Source organism: Garra rufa, chromosome 12, assembly GCF_049309525.1.
Source record: "Garra rufa chromosome 12, GarRuf1.0, whole genome shotgun sequence".
NCBI lineage: Eukaryota > Metazoa > Chordata > Actinopteri > Cypriniformes > Cyprinidae > Garra > Garra rufa.
Genome location: NC_133372.1, coordinates 8,300,111 through 8,323,554, shown reverse-complemented (window position 1 = coordinate 8,323,554; position 23,444 = coordinate 8,300,111). Strand labels below are relative to the sequence as shown.

General features: G+C 35.0%; 1 protein-coding gene across 2 annotated transcripts; it reads left to right on the top strand.

The window, feature by feature from the left end:
- The first annotated feature begins 5,192 nt into the window (after positions 1-5,192).
- On the top strand, positions 5,193-21,966 carry LOC141347014 (DDB1- and CUL4-associated factor 6-like). 2 transcript variants are annotated; one of them, XM_073851985.1, is made up of 18 exons: positions 5,193-5,473; positions 5,646-5,707; positions 5,784-5,876; positions 5,985-6,167; positions 7,597-7,710; positions 7,817-7,952; positions 8,409-8,617; positions 12,393-12,486; positions 13,942-14,049; positions 16,560-16,670; positions 16,752-16,869; positions 20,213-20,254; positions 20,448-20,586; positions 20,800-20,956; positions 21,133-21,221; positions 21,383-21,488; positions 21,580-21,636; positions 21,761-21,966. In XM_073851985.1, the coding sequence occupies exons 1-17, from the start codon at positions 5,383-5,385 to the stop codon at positions 21,630-21,632; spliced, it is 1,905 nt and encodes a 634-aa protein (XP_073708086.1). In that variant the 5' UTR covers positions 5,193-5,382; the 3' UTR covers positions 21,633-21,636; positions 21,761-21,966. The 2 variants fall into 2 exon arrangements, with proteins under 2 accessions (XP_073708086.1, XP_073708085.1); XM_073851984.1 differs by having other exon boundaries at positions 5,194-5,473; positions 21,580-21,672.
- The last annotated feature ends 1,478 nt before the right edge of the window (positions 21,967-23,444 follow it).

The window sequence follows — 23,444 nt, the reverse complement described above, 5'->3', positions numbered from 1 at the left end:
CAGCTAAAATAAACCTCCAAAAAGGTGTACAATATGGGACCTTTAATAAGGCTAAGTTTATAGAATAAACATCTACCATAGTAGAGGAATGAAAAAGATGCAAAGGTCGGGGTGATAAAAAAGCAAATTCTAAAAGTAAAACATTAAACAAATACATCTAATTAATAGATATGCAAATGTATATATGTACTTTTTTCTTTGCAAATCTCTTGTGACTGTTCCACTTTCCGTAGAATTAAAAAACAAACTTTTTTCAGACACATCCTCAACAAGGAGGTTTGTCAAAGTGCAAAGAGGTTGTTGCTTCATTTCAGTCTTGAATTGCATGCCTATGCAATCATCCATTAATCTATGATACTTATGTTTCTGAAAAATATTGATAATATAAATTTAAGCTTATAATTTATACATTTTCTGACTGTCATCCAAATCCATGGCAGCATTTCAGCACCGTGGACAGCTCAATACAACAGAAGTAGCTGTCTCTAAAGATTCTAAAGCCCTCAACAATCTCAAAACTCTACACAACCTCAACAGTTTTAAGTTTACAGGAGTTTTAAAAGATTACAAAGGCCACAGCAGGCAAGGTGAGCAGCCAAAAGGTTGAGGATGAATCCCTATAAATCATTATCGGTGAGAAACACATTGGAGTTTTCCTTTCCTAAGGGAGTTCTTCAAAGAGAAACCTCTTCACTGAGCACAGGCACACATTCATGAGGCAGAGCACGCTGGAGTGTATCTTTGAGAATGAAAAAGCTTGTTATGTCAGCCTTGCCTCGCTAACTTCAGCAGACAACCGTACATCAAAGACTGCAAATGCTCAATTACTGTGGAAACACTGGGAGCTACAAAAATGTTCAGATATTCCCAGTCAAAAAACCTAAGGGGTTTTATATGTGAACCTTAATCATTTCTATAATCATAAATTGTTTTGTTTTTTTAATAATACGCAATGAAAGAGTGCACTGCTTTTCCCATTTGAGATTATAGGCTGAGATTATTTCAAGATTCTCCATCTAAAGACATCTTGTGCTGGTAATTACCCTTTTAAGACATAATGTTGATGGCTTTAGAGTCCACATGCAATTTTTTCATTCATATTTCATATTTTGCTCTTCATATCAATCTGATGTGTCATGATGCCTCCAGCAGAAAAAAGATAAAAAATTAGACTAATTCTTAAGAGATTTAGAAAGTTAAGTGAAGACCAATGCAATAAAACTGTTAAACTCCCCACAGTTTGCACTGGGAAGACTGATGTCTTATAAAATGTTATTGTGCCTTGTCTCTACTTGAAGGTAAGACTCATATGGAGAATGGACATGATGTATGGATTGAAAAGGACAGACAGACCATTTCTTATTTCTGAAAGAAGCTCCACACAGCTGCACCTTCTCTTCTCAGTGACTTCAGGTCACTTGCCACACACATACAGAGAAAAGCTGTTCTCAAAGTCACCGAAATCTCAAAGTCATCATTTGTGTCCTGTGTGTGAGGATGTGTAAGCGAGTGTCAGCACTGATATGATCTTGACCTGGATAATATTTCTCTCCTCAGTGCTGCGAGGCAGAGCAGGTCATTCAGTGTCCGTCTGCACATCTTGTTTTATTTCATATACGCCCATGCGTCATGGGACATTTCTGGACCGATGCTTACGTTCATCTTAATGAAATATCGACTGCTGTTGTCACATGGATATTAAAAACTTCATCTGCATCATGACTCACTCTGAAATATGAAGGATGAAATTTGTACAGTGACACGTTTAAGAACAGTTTTAGTGCTGAGGAAAATGAAAAGGTTTCTGTTAAAGAAGTAAGTTCTGGTCATATTTCTTCTTTTCTTGCTTGACGAGACCAAAGTCACCCTTAATAAGACACATGTTGTGTGTGTGCGTAGCTGTCAGAGCTTACAGGTGAACTGTGATGTGCTTACTGAAGCATTTCTTTCCCCCAAATGAAGCATCTTTCCACTACACACTGCTCTTTTGCAAAGAAACAGTTTGATATATACAGTCAAGCCTGAAATTATTCATACCTTTACTGAAGTTACTTTTGTTCAACCAGCAAGTTTTTTTTGACCGGAAATGACACAGGCTTCTCCCAAAAGATATTAAGACGATGTAGAGGCATCATTGTGGAAAAAAAAATATTTCTCAGCTTTTATTTACATTTGAACAAAAAGTGGCATGTCCAAAATTATTCATACCCTTTGCAAACTGTCACAGTCTATGGGAAAATCCAAAGTTCTATACCATTAGCTGCTTTAGTCCAAGCTGTTCTAAAGCATCCTGATTCATTGGGAACAGCTGTTTTAATCAACTCAACAGGTGAAAAACAGAAGCTCTCTGCTGTTGGTTTGTGGACAGTCATAGCTAAGACAAAGGAGCTCACTGAGGACCTGCAGCTGCGTCAGGAAAGGGCTATAAGACCATATCTAAATGTTTTGAAGTTCCAGTGGCTACAGTGCAAAGTATTATTAAAAATGCAAGACGTTCCACACTGTGAAAAATCTCGGAGGACGTGGTCGGAAGCCAAAAGTGACACCTGCGCTGGCCAGGAGGATAGTGAGAGAGGTAAAAGAAAAAGAATCTCAAGGCAGATAGTCCAACAGACACTGCACACCGACTTCTTGTATTTTGTTTTATGGTCAGATGAAACAAAAATGTAATTGTTTGGCCACAATGATGTAGCCTTTATTTGGCATAGAAAGGGAGAAGCCTTCAGCCCTAAGAACACCATCCCCACTGTCAAACATGGTAGTGGAAACCTAATATTTTAGGGGTGTTTTTCAGCCGGTGGACCAGGGAACCTAATCACAGTAAACGCCACCATGAAAAAGGAGCAATACATAAAAATTCTCAACAACAACATCAGGCAGTCTGCAGAGAAACTTGGCCTTGGGCACCAGTGGACATTTCAGCACGACAACGACCCAAAACACACAGCAAAAGTGGTGAAGAAATAGTTAGCATTAACGTTTAAACATTAACGTTTTGCAGTGGCCCAGTCAGAGTCCTGACATAAATCCAATTGAGAATCTGTGGAGGGAGCTAAAGATCAGGGAGACCCTCCAACCTGAAAGAGTTGGAGTTCATCGCTAAAGATGAATGGGCAAAAATACCAGTGGAGATATGCAGAAAGCTGGTCAGCAATTATAGGAAGCGTCTGATTGCTGTAATAGCCAAAAAAGGCTTTTCTATTGATTATTGAGATGGGTATGAATAATTTTGGACATGCCACTTTTTGTTCAAATGTAAATAAAAGATGTACAAGAGGCATCATTGTGGAAAATTATTTTTTCCACAATGATGCCTCTTGTACATCGTCTTATTATCTTCTGGGAGACGTCTGTGTCATTTGTAATTAAAAAAACTTGCTGGTTGAATAAAAGTAACTTTAAGTCAGAATTTGCCAGGGGTATGAATAATTTCGGGCTTGACTGTATATATATATGTGTGTGTGTGTAATGGTGTGTGTGTTTGTTTCTGCATGTCTGCTTGTCATCTTAACCAGCATTGAAGCACCTTGAATTTCAGTTAAGGGTCTCAGATGCCTCATAATGGGATGACAACAAAGTTTGTCTTGATCCCTGAGACAAGTCCATGATCCATGAAAGAATGAACCCAATAATGCTCACGACTTCAAATCACGACTCACGACTTTGTAGCATTCCAGGCAAGTCACTCCAGACTGCCTGAGCGCATTTATTATTATTACATTATTATTAATTTGTTTGCAACGTTATATTGTCCTAAAGTCTATTTTTTCATTGTGTACCACTTGTTCCGAGTTCTGACGTGACATAACCCATGAAACCACTATGTCAGCACCTTCGTGTGCGGTGTTTATGCACAGTAAAAAAATAGCCTTTAGGACAATAAACGTTGCAAACAAATGAATAATAATGTAATAATAATAATAAGCGCTCAGGCAGTTTTGGGTGACTTGCCTGGAACGCTACAAAGTCGTGAGTCGTGATTTGAAGTCGTGATTTACGAGCTAAAAAACCTGCCTGGAACGTAGCATAAGATCAGACTTAGTGGCTAATTATGGTTTCTCCACCATCCTGATTCCCTCATTGACTTTGTTTCATCACAATTAACATAATGGACAATGCTCTTTTCTACAAAATTTGCTTCCGAAAGAAGGTTTTCCAAGACTTTTAAGAGGAAATGGCCCTAAATGTGGCTAAGTGAATGGTGCGTAAATGTCAGTGTAAAGTAAAGATCATGTTCCATGAAGATATTTTGTAAATTTCCTTTGGACAACTCTGCGATTTTTTCAATATTTTGATTTTTTTTTGCACCCTCAGATTCCAGATTTTCAAATAGTTGTATCTCGGCCAAATATTGTCCTATTGTAACCATACATGAATGGAAAGCTTATTCATTTAGATATTTATTTCATAAAATATATTTATTTTAAAAAATTACCATTATGACTCGTTTTGTGGTCCAGGGTCACATATACATTTAAATAAACAAAAATATAATACATGAAATGAAATATATAGTATAAGGATAGTTAATAATATGGATAGTTAGATTATTAATGAGATATATAGCCTACTGCCTTTCAAGAAACCATGGTGGCAAGCATGAAAAAAAGAAACGGCAAAATACATGAAGAGGAATTACTTTTATAAAACAAATTATTTAAAAAATAGAATACGTAAATAGGCAATTACTCTACTGCAAAATAAAATAGAGTAAGCTATTAATTTTACTTAAATAGCTGCTAAAGTAAACAACTTTTCAAGAAGTAGCACAAAACGTTAGAAGTGTTACCTGTTACTTTTCTCCGCGCTGATGTTGATGGACTAATAATAATCGTTTGCGATTACCGGAGCACTTTTTAAAATGATCTTAGATATTGCTTACGGGAAATGCACAATATTTGCATTATACAACAATTTTCGTACACAAAAATGTAAGCATCTTGAGATTTGACTGCCACTCATTTAAAGGTTCCATTTTTTGAGTTAGACATTAGCTGATGGTCACGATGGTGGGAATTTTGATTCTTCCCAGTGAATCGAATCTTTTGAAACAGTTCACTCAAAATATACACTCACTAGTAGCCAGTCCAATAATGAGGTTACATTGTCAGACTCAGGCCAGTAGGTGGTGGCAAGTAAGTGTCTTCTTCAATCTTTTACAGTCTTTCACAGGCACAGGAAAGCAGTCAGGCGCTTCTGAAGTGAGAATAAAAACCTAGCATGAGAACGACTCGTTCAAAACCACGATTCGTTTACGAGCGAAACACTTCTAATGGTCACTGTGTTGCGTAATATACAGCTGTCTAGGTTTTTAAAAACAGAGTTAGAAAGTAAACAAACCAGCAGACTGTAAAACAGCATTTAAAGTCAAGCTGTTTGACTATGTTGCGAAAGAATACATTTATTTGGGACATAAGGAAACGCGCTATCGGTGTGGATGAAAGAAACAACTTTATACGAACAAATTATTTAGGTAAGACAACTATGTTGTAGTACTTACTTTATTAATTAGATAATACAATACTTGCCTCGTCAATACTTGTTGTATGTTATATACATTTTTATTAGAACCTAAATAAATAAATAAATAAGACTAAAATGACTTTATTTAGTTTTTCTAATATTTTAACACTTTTTTTTCTTAGACAGACTAGAGTTTGTCCAGAGACTGAAACTTGAAGCCTCGCTTGATGTTCATAATGGCTGTGTAAGTATACTTGTAATCCTGAAGTAAAGTGTGTATATACTTATAATCATGTGTTTATACTCTCTTTGTTTCTCAGGTAAATACTATAAGTTGGAATAACACAGGTGAATATATTTTATCTGGATCAGATGATTGCAATTTAATTATCACAGATCCTTACAAGAGGAAGGTGAGTTACTTATTACTTTTACTTATTCCTCAGCCACTCATTTTGTACAAAATCACATAAAAAAACGACAACTCATTTTGTGGTCTTTTCTGTCCTGTGACTCTTTAGGTGCTTGTAACGGTCCCGTCTAATCATGGTGCCAGTATTTACAGTGCCAGGTTTATGCCTGAGTCCAGCGATCACTGGATTGTGTCTGCAGCAGAAGATGGAAATATTCATTACACCAACATCAGCCGCAGCCCCGAGCTCATCCAGTACAAATATACTTGCCACCACGGGACAGCCTATCAGGTACAAGTTCATCATGATTGATTTTGATTGACGCTTACTAAACTATAAAGTCAGCTATACATTTGTACATTTGAAGTCAAAGGTTTACATACACCTTGCAGAATCTGCAAAATGTTAATTATTTTACCGAAATAAGAGGGATCATACAAAATGCATGTTATTTTTTATTTAGTACTGACCTGAATATTTAACACAAAAGACGTTTATATATATATATATATATGTGTGTGTATATATATATATATATATATATATATATATATATATATATATATATATATATAGTCCACAAGAGAAAATAATAGTTGAATTTATAAAAATGACCCCATTCAAAAGTTTACATAAACTTGATTCTTAATCCTGTGTTGTTACCTGAATTATTAGTTTAGTGATAGTTGTTCATGAGTCCCTTGTTTGTCCTGAACTGTTAAACTGCCTGTTGTTCTTCATAAAAATCCTTCAGGTCCCACAAATTCATTGGTTTTTCAGCATTTTTGTGTATTTGAACCCTTTCCAACAATGACTATTTTTTTGAGATCCATCTACATGTAAGTATCTTTTGTAGCTTCTCAAGGGCAGTACTAAATGAGCCTCGGGCTATGTTTTTTATATATATAAGGCAAAAAACGAAAAATGTACACATCTTAATTCTGTTCAATAGTTTTCAGCCCCTGGCCCTTAATGTATCGTGTTTCCTTCTGAAGCATCAGTGAGCATTTGAACCTTTTGTAATAGTTGCATATGAGTCCCTCAGTTGTCTTGGATCTCAAAATCACACAGTCATTGTTGGAAAGGGTTCAAATACACAAAAATGCTGAAAAACCAAAGAATTTGTGGGACCCGAAGGATTTTTATGAAGAACAGCGGGCAGTTTAACTGTTCAGGACAAACAATGGATTCATGACCTATCAATAAACAAAACAAACAAAAAAAGCAAAACAGCTGTGGATCATTCAGGTAACAACACAGTATTAAGAATCAAGTGTATGAAAACTTTTGAACAGGGTCATTTTTATAAATTCAACTATTATTTTCTCTTGTGGCCTATATGTAAACATCATTTTTGTGAAATATCTTATTCAGGTCAGTACTAAATAAAACAATAACAAGCATTTTGTATGATCCCTCTTATTTTGATAAAATAATTAACATTTTGCAGATTCTGCAAGGCGTATGTAAACTTTTGACTTCAACTGTATGTAAAAAGCACCATGTACATAGTGAAAAATAAAAGATTATACATATGTGCAAAATATTGGTCTTTTTTCTATCCACCATGAGAGTACAGTTAGAAATATAAAACTGAAGAGAAACACATCTATGGCTGTCAGTAAAATTAAATAAAATAATTAGTGATTGATCTAATGATTTCACTTATTAAAGAGCAGCATGAAACAGTAATAATGTACATTTAAAATATTTTTTACAGGTTCTTACAATACCCAGTGACCCAAACTCTTTTCTCTCATGTGGGGAAGATGGGACAGTTCGATGGTTTGATGTCAGGTTGAAAAATGGCTGTGGCCAAAGCAGATGCAAAGATGTACGGAACATTTTCTTTTTGTACATAGTAAAAAATGTCATGCTCTCCTGCAAACATTTGATTTTATTTATTTCTGCTGTTATTTTTTGTTTTTGGGTTGAACTAGGACATTTTGGTTAACTGTCGCAGGGCAGTCAGTTCTATGGCTGTTTCGCCCACTGAGCCATATTACCTCGCCCTGGGCTGCTCGGATAGTTCAGTCCGCATATATGACAGGAGGATGCTGGGAACCATATCTACAGGTATGCAGGCATTTAAAGTCAACATGAAATTACAATAGGCCCTGTTTACTCTCTTAATTCACATTCTGGTTCTGATGTTATCCTATATGCATCCTATTCTAAAGAAAAAAGATGACTTTGTAATGTTTAATCAAATATAAATACATGCAAAATATTACTTTTTCATCACCGCTTTCACAATCTAATAAGTTATTAATGGATAAAATCAAGTGATTTTTTTTCTTAAAAAAATATTTTATTTCTAAATGCAAAGTTAAATAGTTTGTAAATGGCATTTCTTTAGTCTATACAGTCTCTTTTCTATATTTTTATGCATGAAAAGCACATCTGACCATAGGAATAGCAGTAAGGCATGTACTTAATTTTTTTAAGTCTTTAAATGCTTGATTTTGCATTTATTCGTAGTATTTTATAAACCAGACACATCTTTTTTTAAGCTAATATTCTCTTTCCCAGGATGCTGCTATAGCAGTGGAACTACAGGTATCTGTGTTCGTTTTGTGCCCCCTCACCTGGCTGGACGGTCCTGCCGTGTGACCTCGCTGTGTTACAGCTCTGATGGCCAAGAAATACTCGCCAGCTTCTCTTCAGATTACATCTACCTGTTTGACCCTAAAGATGACAGGGCATCTAAATTAAAGGAATTGCCAAAAAACAAAGGGGAGGTAAGTCTGGGAAACAGTTTTAAAAACGTTTTGTGTGTGGTTTAAATGAGGTTAATTTGCTGATATTGTGTAAGTTTTGTGATTTAATTGCTCAAGTCAAAAAGTGTTGAAATCATCTTGAGCACCATATCACTCAGCACTCATGATAACACGGGTTCTGTTTAAGAAACACACTGTACCAAGTGCTTATGTTTTCCCAGAATGCCTAGCGTGTTCTCAGCTGTACAAGGCTGGGGAGAGCTTGCATGCCTTTCCCAAAACAGCATTAGAAGTGACATGACCATCATAGACAGAAATAAACCAGAAGTGCAATACTTGTTAGTCCATTTCATTATTCTTTAACTTTACTTGGGAAATGGAGACCTATGGAAGCTTATTTCCACCAAAGGATAAAAACATTTTTTTTTTTAAAAGGATGAGTTTTTATCTCACAATTTGAATTTGCAATTTTGAGCTCACGCAATTTCTTTTAATACTTTTTTCTGTGACCCGTGACTGTGAGTTTATAAACTTCCAGTTCTGAGAAAAAAAAAAGAATTGTGGAATAAATAGTCTCAGTTATCTTTCTCATTTTTTATTTGTGGTTGAAAAAAACATGACAATCTACTGTAGACAGAAATAAAACAGAAGTGCAATACTTGTTAGTCAATTTCATTATTATTTGACTTCACTGGGTGGAAGAGACCTATGGAAGCTTATTTCCACCAAGGGATAAAAAAAGGGATGAATTTGTATCTCACAATTCGCAATTTTGAGTTTATATCACACAATTCAGACTTTTTTCAGTAACTCATGACTGTGAGTTTATAAACTTGCAGTTCTGAGAAAAAAGTCTTGTGGGATAAAAAGTTGCAGTTATCTTTCTCATTGTTTATTTGTGGTTATGTACACTCATGATTTTTGTGAAAAATTTAAGAATTGCAATTATGAGTTTATGATCTGTAGTTGCAAGAAATTTTGAGAAAAAAAGTCTGAATCGTAAAATGAAAATTGCACTTTTTAGTTTTTATTCCATGGCGCATACAAGCTTCAATAGAAATCTCACATTTTTTTAAAGGTTTAATGGAGAAAGTGACTAAAAAAGTTGGAGAAACACTGCTTTACACAGACTGCTTAATGCTGCTCAGAGGTGACATAAATACAGTGTTGTTTTCGTCAACGATGACGATGACGAAATCATTTCGTTGACGCCACTTTTTTCATGACGATAACGAGACGATGACATGGTAAAAATGGCTCGTTGATGACTAAAACATGACGAGATGTGTGTGAGTTTTCGTTGACGAGACGAGAATAGACGAAAATGTTAGTGGGTGGTCCGTCAGACGTTTAAAATGCATGACATTTCTGCTTATTGTGCATGCCAATTACAACCTAAAAAGTATCTGCCGCTATGGCAAGCCGTATTAGCATTAAATACTCTTTGCCATACTAGTATGGCAAGCCGTTTTAGCATTCTATCCATGTTTGGTTACGCCCACCACCTGGTGTGCAGCGCATAACATGCTCAACACGTCACATTGTTGGCACTCAGACAGACAGACGATTAACCATGATGGGTGGTCGCAAACGGCGAGAGGACCTATGGGCGTATTTCAAATATGTCTTTTATGTCTAAAACCATTCCTTCATTATTGTAATTACTGGTGAAAATAGTCGATCCGGAAGCTCACATTGTGTTGAACTATAGATCTGCTATTTTCACAACTTATAAGTGACACAGCAAAATACTTACTGACATACAATAATTTTTTAAAATACTACTTTTTCCCCCTTTTTTGACTAAAACTAGACTAAAACCTTTTTGACTTTTCGTCGACTAAAATTGGACTAAAACTATCACATATAGAAGTGACTAAAATTGGACTAAAACTAATAAGCATTTTAGTCCAAAAGACTAAGACTAAATCTAAGATGGTTGTCAAAAACAACACTGCATAAATACATTTACACAGAAATTGCAACTGTATCCACCTTATTTTTTCAATGTGGAATTAAGCTTTTTTCTGGTAATGTGTAAGCCTTCCGGTTCATAAGCCACCATAGGAAAATAACGAGAAGAATACTGAAGTGCAGTAAATTATAAAACTGTTTGTACTACAAACCATTGTGTTCATAATTAAGATAATACATTAAAATAATATGGTAAGACATACCACTTTGCAATATCAAGCTGCAAAACAAGATGTTTTGTACAGTTAAAAAAAGCTGGAGACCGGAAGCCAAACACATTAAATTTACAAATGGCTGCGATCGCTCTTATGGAAAAAATAAGGTAGATACTACTAGCGTCTGAGGTGGCTCAAAGCAGGCATAATATAGACTGCCATAATATAGCTTGGCTGGCTGTGTTATGTCTTTATACTGAATTTCGAGCTGGCACAGAGCAGCCTTATCCTGGTTGTGTAAAGACACTTAGAGGGTAATTTAGGGGTGGGCGATTTGGTAAAAATATCATATCACGATTCACGATTTTATCACGATTCTTTGTCATGTTGGTTTTACTTTTTTACAAGTTGTCTGAGTAGTACAGCCAAATTAATTTTTCTATTTTAAAACCAAAACCTTACAAGGTAACAAAATATAAAATAAAAAGAATGGCAGATATTTAAGCCAAAGTGGGCGAAGACAAAAAAAATCTTTGTCATTATTTTCTTTGTTTTTAAAAAATAAGAACAAAGATAAGCTACATGTTACATATACACATACTATACAAATAAAACAAACAGTGCTTTAATTTTCAGGTACAGTCAGTGTATTTATCAGTAGCATTCAAGAAATTTAATTAACAAATATAAAAATAAAACACTATATACATTATATACATAAATTATACATAGAAGCAACATTTAAAGCAACTGTATTGAAGTTCTTCAGTCAAGAGCAGTGAGTGATTTTCCTTTGTGTTTTGTTTTATTAGGGTATCATCACCCAAAAATGACAATTATGTCATCATTTACTCACTCTCGCATTTTTTTAAGCATAAAACATGCTGAACATAAAACTTATTTTGAATAATGTGGGTAACCAAACAGTTGCTGGGTCCCCAGTTACTTCCATATATTTTATTTATTTATTTTAAGTCAGTGGGGACCAGCTACTGTTACCCACATTCTTCAAAATATCTTCTTTTGTGTTAAGTACAAGAAAAAAATTAATAGAGATTTAGGACATGTGAGTGACAAGATTTTTGGGTGTACTGTCCCTTTAATGACAATCGACAGCATGTTTAGCTCTGTTGCAGAGCTGCACGCATCTATACCATAGACTGTAAAAAATATCTATACAGGCGCGCATCCGTTTTTCTCTTAACTGTTTACTTTCACTTTAGACAACCGACTGTGTTTATATGTAATCCTTGCGTGTTTTTGACAGTATAAGCAAATTAAACGCCAAAGATAGCTCAGTTTAGTAATCAGGTGCTGTTTGACAGGCTTTTAGCGCACGTGCTTCAGGTTTACGCGCTCATGAAGCGCATGCCAGAACAGCGCGCGGACCAAATGGCGTTATTTTACCGGCAAGACTTTGAAGCACATTCAAATAATGTACTTTTGTGATCGCGAATATGAATAAGTGCAGTGTCCCGTGAGTGAATGTACAGTATATTAAGACGGAGGCACACTGTAGCACGATACTACGATATTTATTCAAAAGCAGATCGTGGAGACATTTTAATCGTCCACGATCAAAAATCGTCATATCGCACACCCCTAGGGTAATTGTTAGTGTTGCAATTGCTGTGTGTTGACTGACTGACTGTTGATGTCACCTTCAGCTACTGCGCCCCCCTGTGAAGCGTCTGAGAGTGAGAGGTGATTGGTCAGACACAGGTCCTCGTGCCCGCCCAGAGAGCGAGAGGGAGCGTGATGGTAGGAGGCACATCAACTCATGTCACATGTTTGGAATACCCTCAAAACTAAACCTGTGGGAAAGATTGGATATTAGTTGATGCAATTTAATTTCAGTTGTATTTTCTTATCATTGTGACATGCTTTCTCCTGTGGTACACAAAATAGAAAGTTTGAATAATTGTTCTACTCACTATGCACTTAAAATGAATGAATGGGAGCTTGCATTAAATACATAAAGCACTATAAAATATCACATGGGGGGCTGGTATGACTTGTGTGCTATATGTGACCCTGGACCACAAAACCAGTCTTAAGTCGCTGGGGTATATTTGTAGCAATAGCCAAAAATACATAGTATGGGTCAAATTTATTTATTTTTCTTTTATGCCAAAAATCATTAGGGAATTAAGTAAAGATCATGTTCCATGAAGATTTTTTGTAAAATTCCTACTATAAATATATCAAAATGTAATTTTTGATTAGTAACATGCATTGTTAAGAACTTAATTTGGACTTAATAAATCCTTACAAACCATATAACAATAGAAAGCTTATTTATTGAGCTTTCATATGATGTATAAATCTCAGTTTTGTAAAATTTAACCTTATGACTGGTTTTGTGGTCCAGGGTCACATTTTCCAAGTATTCTGAATTCTCATGCAACAGTCTAAGTTACTATTTCAGTTTTATACTTCCCTTCCAGTGAGCTGGTAACCACTGTGAATAGATCATTCAAGTAAATTAATTGAGAGAACTAAATTCTAGAATTAAATTGATCCAATTTATAAACAAATGATTCAGAACAAAACTGGATCTCATTCATTGAAAAGGTCAGACTACAACAACCAATCATCACAGTTGTCATGAATGGATGATTTTTGTGTTCAGCTCATATGAGTTTGGAAGTTATGAAATATTGTGCATGAGTTCTATTAACTACTTTTATGAAACTTTCAGCAGTCAGTTTTCACTTTTAAAAAAAAACCTGACAGCACCAGTTCTTATTACTTTGCATATTGAGTTGGTAGGATATAAATCACTTTTTGCTTTGCACAAAAGAAAGAAGGTCATACAAGTGAAAAATGACATGAAGGTGAGAAAATGATGACAGAACTTTGACTTTAAGGTGAACTATCCCTTTAAAGACCCATTCACACTGTGATCAATAAATTCAAAGTTCTGTCATGAAACTCTGGATGGAGCAGGTCAGTAGTTTCTAGCTCAGTCTGATATAATCAAATCTGATATAATCACATCATTATTCACACAGCGCAGCTGATTGGTTTCTTTTCATATCAGCAGCCAGTGCTTGCTGCTGAACATTAAAACACTTGGCTGTAGCAGTTGCAGCGTGCATCAGAAATCCTCCACCTTCCCCAGCTCCACCTGTAGTCTCAGTACTTGCTGAGTTTTTTTTTCCCATTCCAAACTGAAGAACTCTGTGATGTTTAATGTCTCTGTGTCTTGATCAGGAGAGTCCAGCTCCAGCATATCACTGATGCAGAGAATGTCAGACATGTTGTCCAGGTGGTATGAAGAAGCCCAGAATAACAGAGATCAACCCCAATCAAGCACGACAAGTGAGACTCAAGCTTCTGTTATCTAACTTGCATTCTCATTGTTAGAAAGTATAATATGTAAAATTTGACATATTTATACTACTTATAAATAGGGCTGCACGATTAATCGTTTTTAAACCGAAATCGCGATTTGAAAGGGTGCGATTTTCAAATCGCAAGAGCTGCGATTATTTCGATTAATTATCAACTGTGGTAACAAGCATATAAATCGTTTTTGACAGGTCGCTTCATGTGCATATTACATCTTCATGCTTATATTACGTTTGATGCAGAGTTTAACCAATAGGGGGCATTTTAACACTGCATGTAGAGACGTGCACAGGACGTATTTTTCAGTCCTGCATCCGCAGAAATATGTTTATCTCGTTCCGTTCCCGCCTCGACATTCATGTTTTGTCCCGCTTCTGTCCGCAAAAGCCCGCATAAAAGTAACCTTTATAGTTGTTGTTTTTTCAGTACATCAATTGAATTTACATGAAACAGATCTCGTAAGTTTCACAAAACCCCAGCATAAACGTCCCCGATAAAAATATTTGTTATAGCCTATAGGCTAAGCATCAACATTCACAAACCACTGTTATTCTTAACAGAAAATGCAAGCAGACACAGCTCCTTTAAAGCTGATATCTCAGTTTATACGCGAACTTATCAAGCTCTACAATGAATAGTATGCACAATGAATCTTTCACAATGTCAACACTTCGTGTGTTTTAATTCGTGAGCACGCAATATTCAGCACTGTGCAAGAACATTTGAGCAGTGAGTGGATTCTAACTTAAACACCTCTGATGACTGCCTATCCCTGTGCTTACTAATCATAGCTGTAAGTTGTATACTAGTTGTTCTTGCTGCTTTTGTGCAATAGATGAATAACAATGTTTTGTTTTTTAAATATTTTGTTTAGATATTTCTATTTTGCGGGAGTCCCGCGAATCATTTTATTTTCCCGCGTCCCGCACAGCCGCACTCTCCCATCAAGTTATGTTCCGCGCCGCATTCGTTTGCGTCGGGTCCCGCTGTACTCTCGTAGGAGTGCAGGTCTCTACTGCATGTAGGCTACTGAGCAAATAACGGTAACGCCATTTGGAAAAGATGAGCGGGAGCAGCGGCTAAACTTCCCAACAAAGTGTCTCTTAATGTAGGTTATCATCAGTGTTTTACTAATGTAAAATAGTTTACAGTGTGTTTGGATTCCTAAAAGATTTTAATTATATTTTGTTATAAAATAATGTTATTTATGTATGTATGTATGTATGTATGTATGTAATCTTTTAGGATTTTATATAATAAAATATATAATATTTGTATTAATTAATTTTGTATAATAGTATATATTTTATTTTAAAAGATTTAAATAATATTTTATTATATCATTTTAATTGTTAATTCAATTTTATTTAAGATACTGTAGTTATTTTCTTAATTTGTCATGACAACTTTATTTAAAAAATGACAACAATGTTAAAGAGGTTTTAAATAAACAGTAGAACAGTGTAGCATACTTTGTGATTATGCTTGGTCTTTCTTTGGTGCTGTTAAAACCACCATATCAAACTTGTAGCTCTTTTATGAAATAGTAGTAAATCGCATTTTAAATCGCAAATCGCAATTTTGATCAGAAAAATCGCAATTAGATTTTTTCTCTAAATCGTGCAGCCCTACTTATAAATAATGAATAAATAATAACAATAGTGGCACTCACATTCTTAACCCTGTAAAACCTGACATTTTATTGTAACATGTTATTGAACCTTTAGTAACTAAAATAAAACCAAAAAAATATGTATACATGTTTATATTGAGTATCATATTTGATACATCAGGCTTTTGTGTAATCTGGTATGATATAGGAGAACATGGAGCTCATACTCAAGGAGGAAAAACATTTTTTCAGAGGCCTAAACTGAGCAAAAACATGCAATTTGTTAGAGTTCCTCATCCAAAATGTAAGATCAGACTACTTATATAAAATGCAAATAAATATCAGTTGGCACTATATATTTCCCAATATATGCTCTGTAGTTTTTATTGTGAGGACAAAACATATAATGCAATGCAGTGCAATAATAAGCATTTTTAAAAGGCTGATGGATCATATTTGATAGTCATATTTTAACATGATTTTTCATGTTGAAGAAAGAAAATTGCTTCAGTCTAAGAAGTATTCATTTTGAAATATTGCTAACAATATAAAACGTATTATAAAAATCTGTGGATTTCTCAGTAAAAATACACGTGAACAACAACCTGAAGGTGAACAGTTTTACAATTATACTAAAAGGCCTTTTAATTGCTAAAACAGTATGAACTTTCAATCGTATGACAGAAGGAACATAGTAGATTGTGTACATGTTTTTTATCAAAAAATGTTATCATGATCATAATTTAGATGCCTTATAAGTGTTAAAGGATGCATACAGTAAATCATAAAATGCATGTGATTAACGTACAAATACTCTAAATTAAATGAATGCCGATTAAACTTAAATAAATTTAACCCATAATTTCAGACGCGGACGTTTCCTCAGAGTCTGTCAGCAGTGCCTCAGCAGAGCCTGTTCTTAGTCTGCACTACAGTCCAGAAGGCACCTCCACCAGCACCATTACACTGGACTTCACTAGTAGGTGTCTTATAAATGCAAAGTGTGAATTTACACTGCTGTTAACTTTACAGTCAAGTTTGTGAACTTGTGTTTCAACAGCTGAAGGCACAAACAGACGAAACAGCGCATCTGGAGAGCCAACAGCAGATCAGGATGACAACAGTGAGGAGACCAACTACACGTCCTCATCAAACAACCATCCTCCACTCACACAGAGGTCTTTCTTATTAATGTTTTAATTTCAGGCAGTCATTACTGCAAAATAAACTCCTTCAGGGTGATACTAATCATCCAGTCAAGCTTTATTTTGTTCAATAAGCCAGTCATTATCAAATTAATTTGAGAATTAATGCTGTTGTAATTTATTCTTTAACCCTCTGGTGTTGTTTGGCGATTTCAGACCGAAAAAAAAAGGTTTTGAAATTTACAAAATTGCTGCTTCATCAGGATGGTATGAAACTCACTTACTTTTATGGCAGTTGCTATGTGACCACAAAAAAAAAAAAAAAAGACGTGAACTTGATTTGAAAAAGCTAATTATAATTGAATAATTATTATATAAATACTATTTGGTGTCATGAAATTTTCTCAAAATACGAAAAGAATAGAGAAAAAAATTGTATTAAACAAAATAGATATTAAAAATCACAACTTAATAAAAATAAACATTTATGTCTGTAAACAACTAGATAATTTATAAGCTTTTTATATAGAGCTATATAGAAATCTAGTGGCTAAACCATTAGATTGCAGATGTTTTTCTTGTTTTACTCCCACCAGATGGCACTAATCTGCCTTTTGAACCCATTTTCTCTATTTTAACATGAAATACTGCCTTAATTGAAAAGTAATAGAAAAATGTTACAAATATTAGATTTTTTTTATTATTATTATTATTAATGGGAAAAATCTACAATAAATATTGCATAAATATAGGGAAAAACATAGTTTCGAACAAAAAAATATTAGGGCCGGGACTTTAACGCGTTAATTTAGATTAATTAATTACAGAAAAATAACGCGTTAAAATTTTTTAACGCATTTTAATCGCACTTAGTTTTGCACCGCGGAACGTTTCTCACTGGATGAGATTCGGCGGACCGATTATACTGGAGCACCAACTAGCGTTCAGACAAGCCAAAGAACTTAGGCTGTATCCGAAATCGCCCCCTATACCCTCAAATAGTGCACTATTTGAGGGGACAGCCATTTTAAGTGGTGTTCGAAACCATAGTGGACGTTCTCGAGTGCACTCATTCAATCCCACAATGCAAAAACGAGTGTACAACCGATGTACGCTCAACAGCTAGAGATAACCCACAATGCACTGTGAGAGTCGCGCGCCGACTGAATTCCCGCGTCTCTCCAGACGATGGCGCCCGCAGCTGAATCATCCATCTGTTCATTTTACAACGCGCTCGTCCACTGCGTAATGCAGCGTACAACACAGGTACAAATTTGTTGTAAATTGATTATTAAATTGTTTAACCAAGGTTTATACATAAACTCCTTGACATAGTTCAAGATAAATCCTTTAATCTTACTACTCGAACTGTCCGTTTTAAATGATTGTTAAACAGTAAGCAATACTATGCAAAAGCGGCAGTCCTTCCGGTGCGCTTAGTGTCCGAATTCACTCACTCGTTTTCATTCACTCCTTCAAGTGAACTGTACGAGTGGACTAATGTAGGGAATAGTGAATAGGGTATAGGGGGAGATTTCGAGTATAGCCTTATACTCTTTGGACAAGCTGCGTCCGTCCTAAATAGTATATGTCCCAAATCGTAGTATGTTTAAAAAAGTATTCCAAAGATTCCCGGATGGTCTACTACTTAACGATCAATGCACACTCTAACGGCTAATATTGCCCACAACACACTGCGCCGTGAACGAGGATTCGATTAGAACTACAAACACGCATAAAAAGTGTTAAAAAACTACAAACATGGAGGATATGCGCGACCAACGGACAGGTAGAGAAAGGGGTTTGAGTGATAAATAATCAGTGTGTAACCTGATAAAAAATATTTTTTAAATGTTATCCGTGTTATATTCCATGTGCAGCAACATTTATAATGATAGGTTTGGTCATTAACGTTTAAATGCATAATTAAGCAAACACAAGAGCAGAGTTCTCGGCATGAAAGACTCGTTAAAGAACGTGCCTCTTAATTTCTCTCTAATACGGTAGGAAATTAAATTAAACGAAATGAAGATAATGTTAACTGTGATGATTGACAGGGCAGTTTAAACAGTGACAGGATTCAGGTAACTAAGCAACAGAGCGTCCATTAAAGAAGCAGTTATGACGAAGTATATGTCCCAAAGCCTGCCTACTATTCTGCTACATTCTCAAAAGTATGTACTTTTCTTCACAAAAAGAGTACATACTTATAGGGCATAGTATAAGTAGGCGAATTGGGACGCAGCAAAACAAACCACAGTGAACATGGACAAAAAAGCTGATGGGACCGCTTTGGTTGGCCCTGTGGATGGGAAATTTTGTTATAAAAAACGAATGGATGGAAGCGTCGATAAGAGCATGGTTGTGTGCAAGCTATGCAACAAGGAATTCGCATCTCACCGCAGCACATCGAGCCTATTGCTACACTTAATGGCAATATTGCACTGGTCTGTTGGACTTGGTTGAACAAAAATAAACAATATTTTGTTGCTTAAGCTTATGTATTCAGTCATTATTCAATGGTATACTAAAAATCCATATAAAAAAACTTACTTTTCACTGTTCTCAGGTCAAATATTTATATGCGATTAAAATGCGATTAATTTCGATTAATTAATTACAAAGCCTCTAATTAATTAGATTAAATTTTTTTATCGAGTCCCGGCCCTAAAAAATATATGAAATCGATATTACTAAAAATAAAAAAAAGTTACATTTCAGTTACAATTTTTAAAAATCGTTGCTTCATCAGAATGGTACGAAACTCGCTTACTATTATGGCAGTTGGTATGTGACCACAAAAAAAAGAACTTGATTTGAAAAAGCTAAATAGGCGTAAAAAAGTCACACTTGTGTTGTTTGTGGTCAAAAGGATTGTACATATAGTATGTGTACATATTGTACATTTAGTATTGAACAAAAATATATTAAAAATCACAATTTAATAAAAATAAGTATTTATGTCTAGAGAATTTATAAGCTTTTTATATAGAGCTATATTGGAATCTAGTGGCTAAACCATGGAATTGCAGATGTTTTTCTTGTTTTACTCCCATCAGATGGCACTAATCTGCCTTCAAAAATTGGATTATAAAGCCATTTTCTCCATTTTAATACTGCCTTTTTTTATTATTTTCAAAGGGGAAAATCTACAATAAATATTGCATAATTTTTTAAAAATACAAATGAAAAGAGAAAAAAATAGTACTGAACAAAAATATATCAAATTGATTTTACTGAAAATAAAAAAAAAGTTACATTTCAGGTGTTCGGGCACTTTTGACTGCAAACAACACAAGTGTGACCCCCAAATTAACAATACCAAAGGGTTAATATTCTTTGACGCTAACTCTATTTTTTCGTCTGCTGCTTTCAGATTAAATTTCAGGGGATCAGTGATCGGTGAAAGGGTTTTGAGGTGAATATATGTGAAATAATTTTATTTATTTTTTTTAAGAAATTATACTTTTATTCAGCAAGGATACATTAAGTTGATCAAAAGTGACAGTAAAGACATTTGTAATATTACAAAAGATTTCTGTTTTAAATAAATGCTGTTATTTTAAAATGTAACATAAATATAGTCGTCATCTTTCTGGATTTTTCGGTAGGCGAACAGCAGCTGTTCGGATCCAGGAGATTTTCCGCCGAAGGAAAGAGCGGAAAGAGATGGCAGAAGCCGAGGCACTCAATATCGGGAGACCTGTTGCAAAAATGACCTATGAAGGCCACCGTAACTCAAGGACAATGGTGAAGCCAACAATTTCATTTTGACAGTTTTCATGTAGATATTTGCATATTTTATCATGTTATATTTACCTCTTACATATTTTTGGTGTTCAAGTAACTCCACACCAGGCAGTGTTTTGTAAAAAAAAAAAAAATATTGGTTCCATCCAAATGTACTGTTTTAAAGCATCTCAGACATTGTGGATTGTACACTGATTTTCTGTATTTCTGTAGACCAAAGAGGCGTGTTTTTGGGGTAATAACTTTGTGCTGAGTGGCTCAGACTGTGGCCATATCTTCATATGGGACAGACATACAGGAAAACATGTGATGCTGATGGAAGCTGACAATCATGTCATCAACTGTCTGCAGCCTCATCCATATGAGCCATGTGAGTTCATCCAGTGTTTTTTCTGAACGCAAAATTGAAATTGGCCATCTTGCCAAGCAGGCATTTTATAAAGGATTGAAGAAGGGTTGCATTTGTCTTATGTGTGCTTCTGTTTGTTATAATGAATGTTCTCTGATTGCAGAATCAATTCCTAATTAAAGTTTTGTTTGTCATAGTACTTGCCTCCTCCGGAATTGATTATGATATTAAAATCTGGTCTCCCATGGAGGAGTCTCCATCATTCAACAAAGTGTTGACAGAAGAGGTGGGTGCAATCTACTTTGTTAATTCATTACCCAGTTCTTCACTAATGCAGTCGGCCAGTATGTTTATGCATGCAGTTAAAGATAATAAATGATCTAAATTCAGTCATGGACACCATTCTGGTGTTAGTGGGCAGTGAGTTGTCTTTGTCTCCCTCTGCAGGTAATTCTGCGTAATAAACGGATGCTTGAAGAGACCAGAAATACCGTCACAGTCCCAGCGTCCTTTATGTTGAGAATGCTGGCGTCTCTCAACCACATCAGAACAGGTCTGATTAAAATGCCATATCAGCCTTAGAAAATACGTTATGCATGTTTACAGCATAATACACAGATGTTTTTTTCTTGTACTGTTTGCAGATCGTTTTGAAGGAGATCGATCAGAAAGCTCTGGACAGGAGAATGATGAATGAATGAGTTTAGTACCAGCATCAGTAAGAATGCATTCGAATAGTATGGACTGTTTTTTCCACAAGATAAAAGGTATTTGCAATTTTTTGGAAATTTATTTATGGGCTTTTATACCTTTTCTTTTGGACAGGACAGTGTAGAGTAGACAGGAAAGCGGGATCAGCAAAGGAACACAAGATGGGATTCGAACTCGGGTCGCCGTTGTGTCGACACACTAACCACGAGGCTATTGCCGCAGATGGTATTCGCTATTTTTTTTTTTTTATCTCACCATCTCTTTTATCTATCAATTTTCTTGCAACTGCTGATCTATATCTTACTTCTTTGATTTTGTCCCTATATCAGTCCCTCCAGTTTTTCGCGATTCTGCGATCGCTGAATTTAATGCAAAATCAACAAAATGTCGCATTTTTTTGCGATTCTGCATAATTTGTCATTTAACCGCAAAATAATCGCAAAAAATGGTTATTCAAATATTTCAATAATAAAAAGATTTATATATCTTGTTGATAAAGATGCTGCTCACGTGATGTCTGTGAGCTGTCTGTCTGCAGGGCTCGCAAGATCGATGTCCCGGGGGCTATTGTGTTTTTCAGTCGAGCTACCAAAATGTTTCACTGGCCTGCCGACCCGCTATCGTAAAGTAGAGGGCTTCTGTTGTTGCAAATGGAACGCCATAAAAGTTTTGAATTTGTTAAATAGTATAAGAAAAGTCTTAATTATAATTTTAAAAGTCAGTTAGGGACGGAAAGACGAATCACGATAGGGCTGGATAAAACTTCTAAAGGCAATGATGTCATTGAATAAATATGAGCCCTGCACATTTTAAAGTCAAAACGCAGCACTGATGTCTTTAAATGAATGTATCCGAGTAGAACCGACTGTCCTCAGAAACGTGTCGTTGGCATTTTCATTTCATGCTGATAAAACAGCGTTAAAGCTGATTTGTATACAGCCGTTACTAGGGAAACGATAATATTTCAGCGCTCCTAAAGCGCCCCCTTGTGACAGAATTTTTAATTTTAATTTTTTAGAATTTTTTCCAATACATTTTTCAGCTGTTTGTTTTTATGCAGTAAACACATAGGGTTTTTAATGTGCCTTCTAAAAAATCTAAACAATTAAGACAGTAATATTTATGTTTTAAATAAATATGATAAATTATATACTTGATTTATCCCTTTTAATGGTATAAAGGCTGAAATGCCATTGTATAAGATATTGTTTTTGTGTGAATCTGTATCTGAATTATAAATCATGTCATTTTATGACCTAAAATTCTACCTTACATTGTCCAACCCCACCCATTCTGTTCATTTTACTTGTGCAGCTCTTAAAAAGGATCATACATTGCTTTAAATTGATATTTAAAAATTCTGCAGATACACTAAAGAGTGAAATAAAATTCCTTCCTTGATATTTGTTTATATTTGTGTATTGAAAACATATTTGATTGACATTTAGACTCCTGTTTGAATTTCTATATTTAAAAAAAAAAAAATTAAAAAGCTTTTTTATATGGGCTAGTTCAATTAATTTTTGGGCTACCAAAATGTAAAGAGTACCTGAGATGCGACTGAAATGAAGTAGGCTATGTACAGTATACATTTCTACACCTGCTGTTAATGTTTACAAAGGTCACATAAGAATATTGCCCATAGGTTATTTTAAAAGTTCAAATGTATCAGAATAAACAAATTTTATGTTTGATTTGTGTTATGTATGATAATTGAGCCTCTAACATAATACCTAATATGGTAAATGTGATATCCTAATTATTAATAAATAAATTAAATAATTAAATAAATCGCAAA

Excerpts from the sequence above, each read along its gene's own strand:
- LOC141347014 (XM_073851985.1), top strand. The coding sequence starts at position 5,383 with ATGTTGCGAAAGAATACATTTATTTGGGACATAAGGAAACGCGCTATC. Across the intron at positions 20,255-20,447 it reads ATCGGTGAAAGGGTTTTGAG|GCGAACAGCAGCTGTTCGGA; the intron begins GTGAATATATGT and ends ATTTTTCGGTAG. Across the intron at positions 21,489-21,579 it reads TCTCAACCACATCAGAACAG|ATCGTTTTGAAGGAGATCGA; the intron begins GTCTGATTAAAA and ends TACTGTTTGCAG.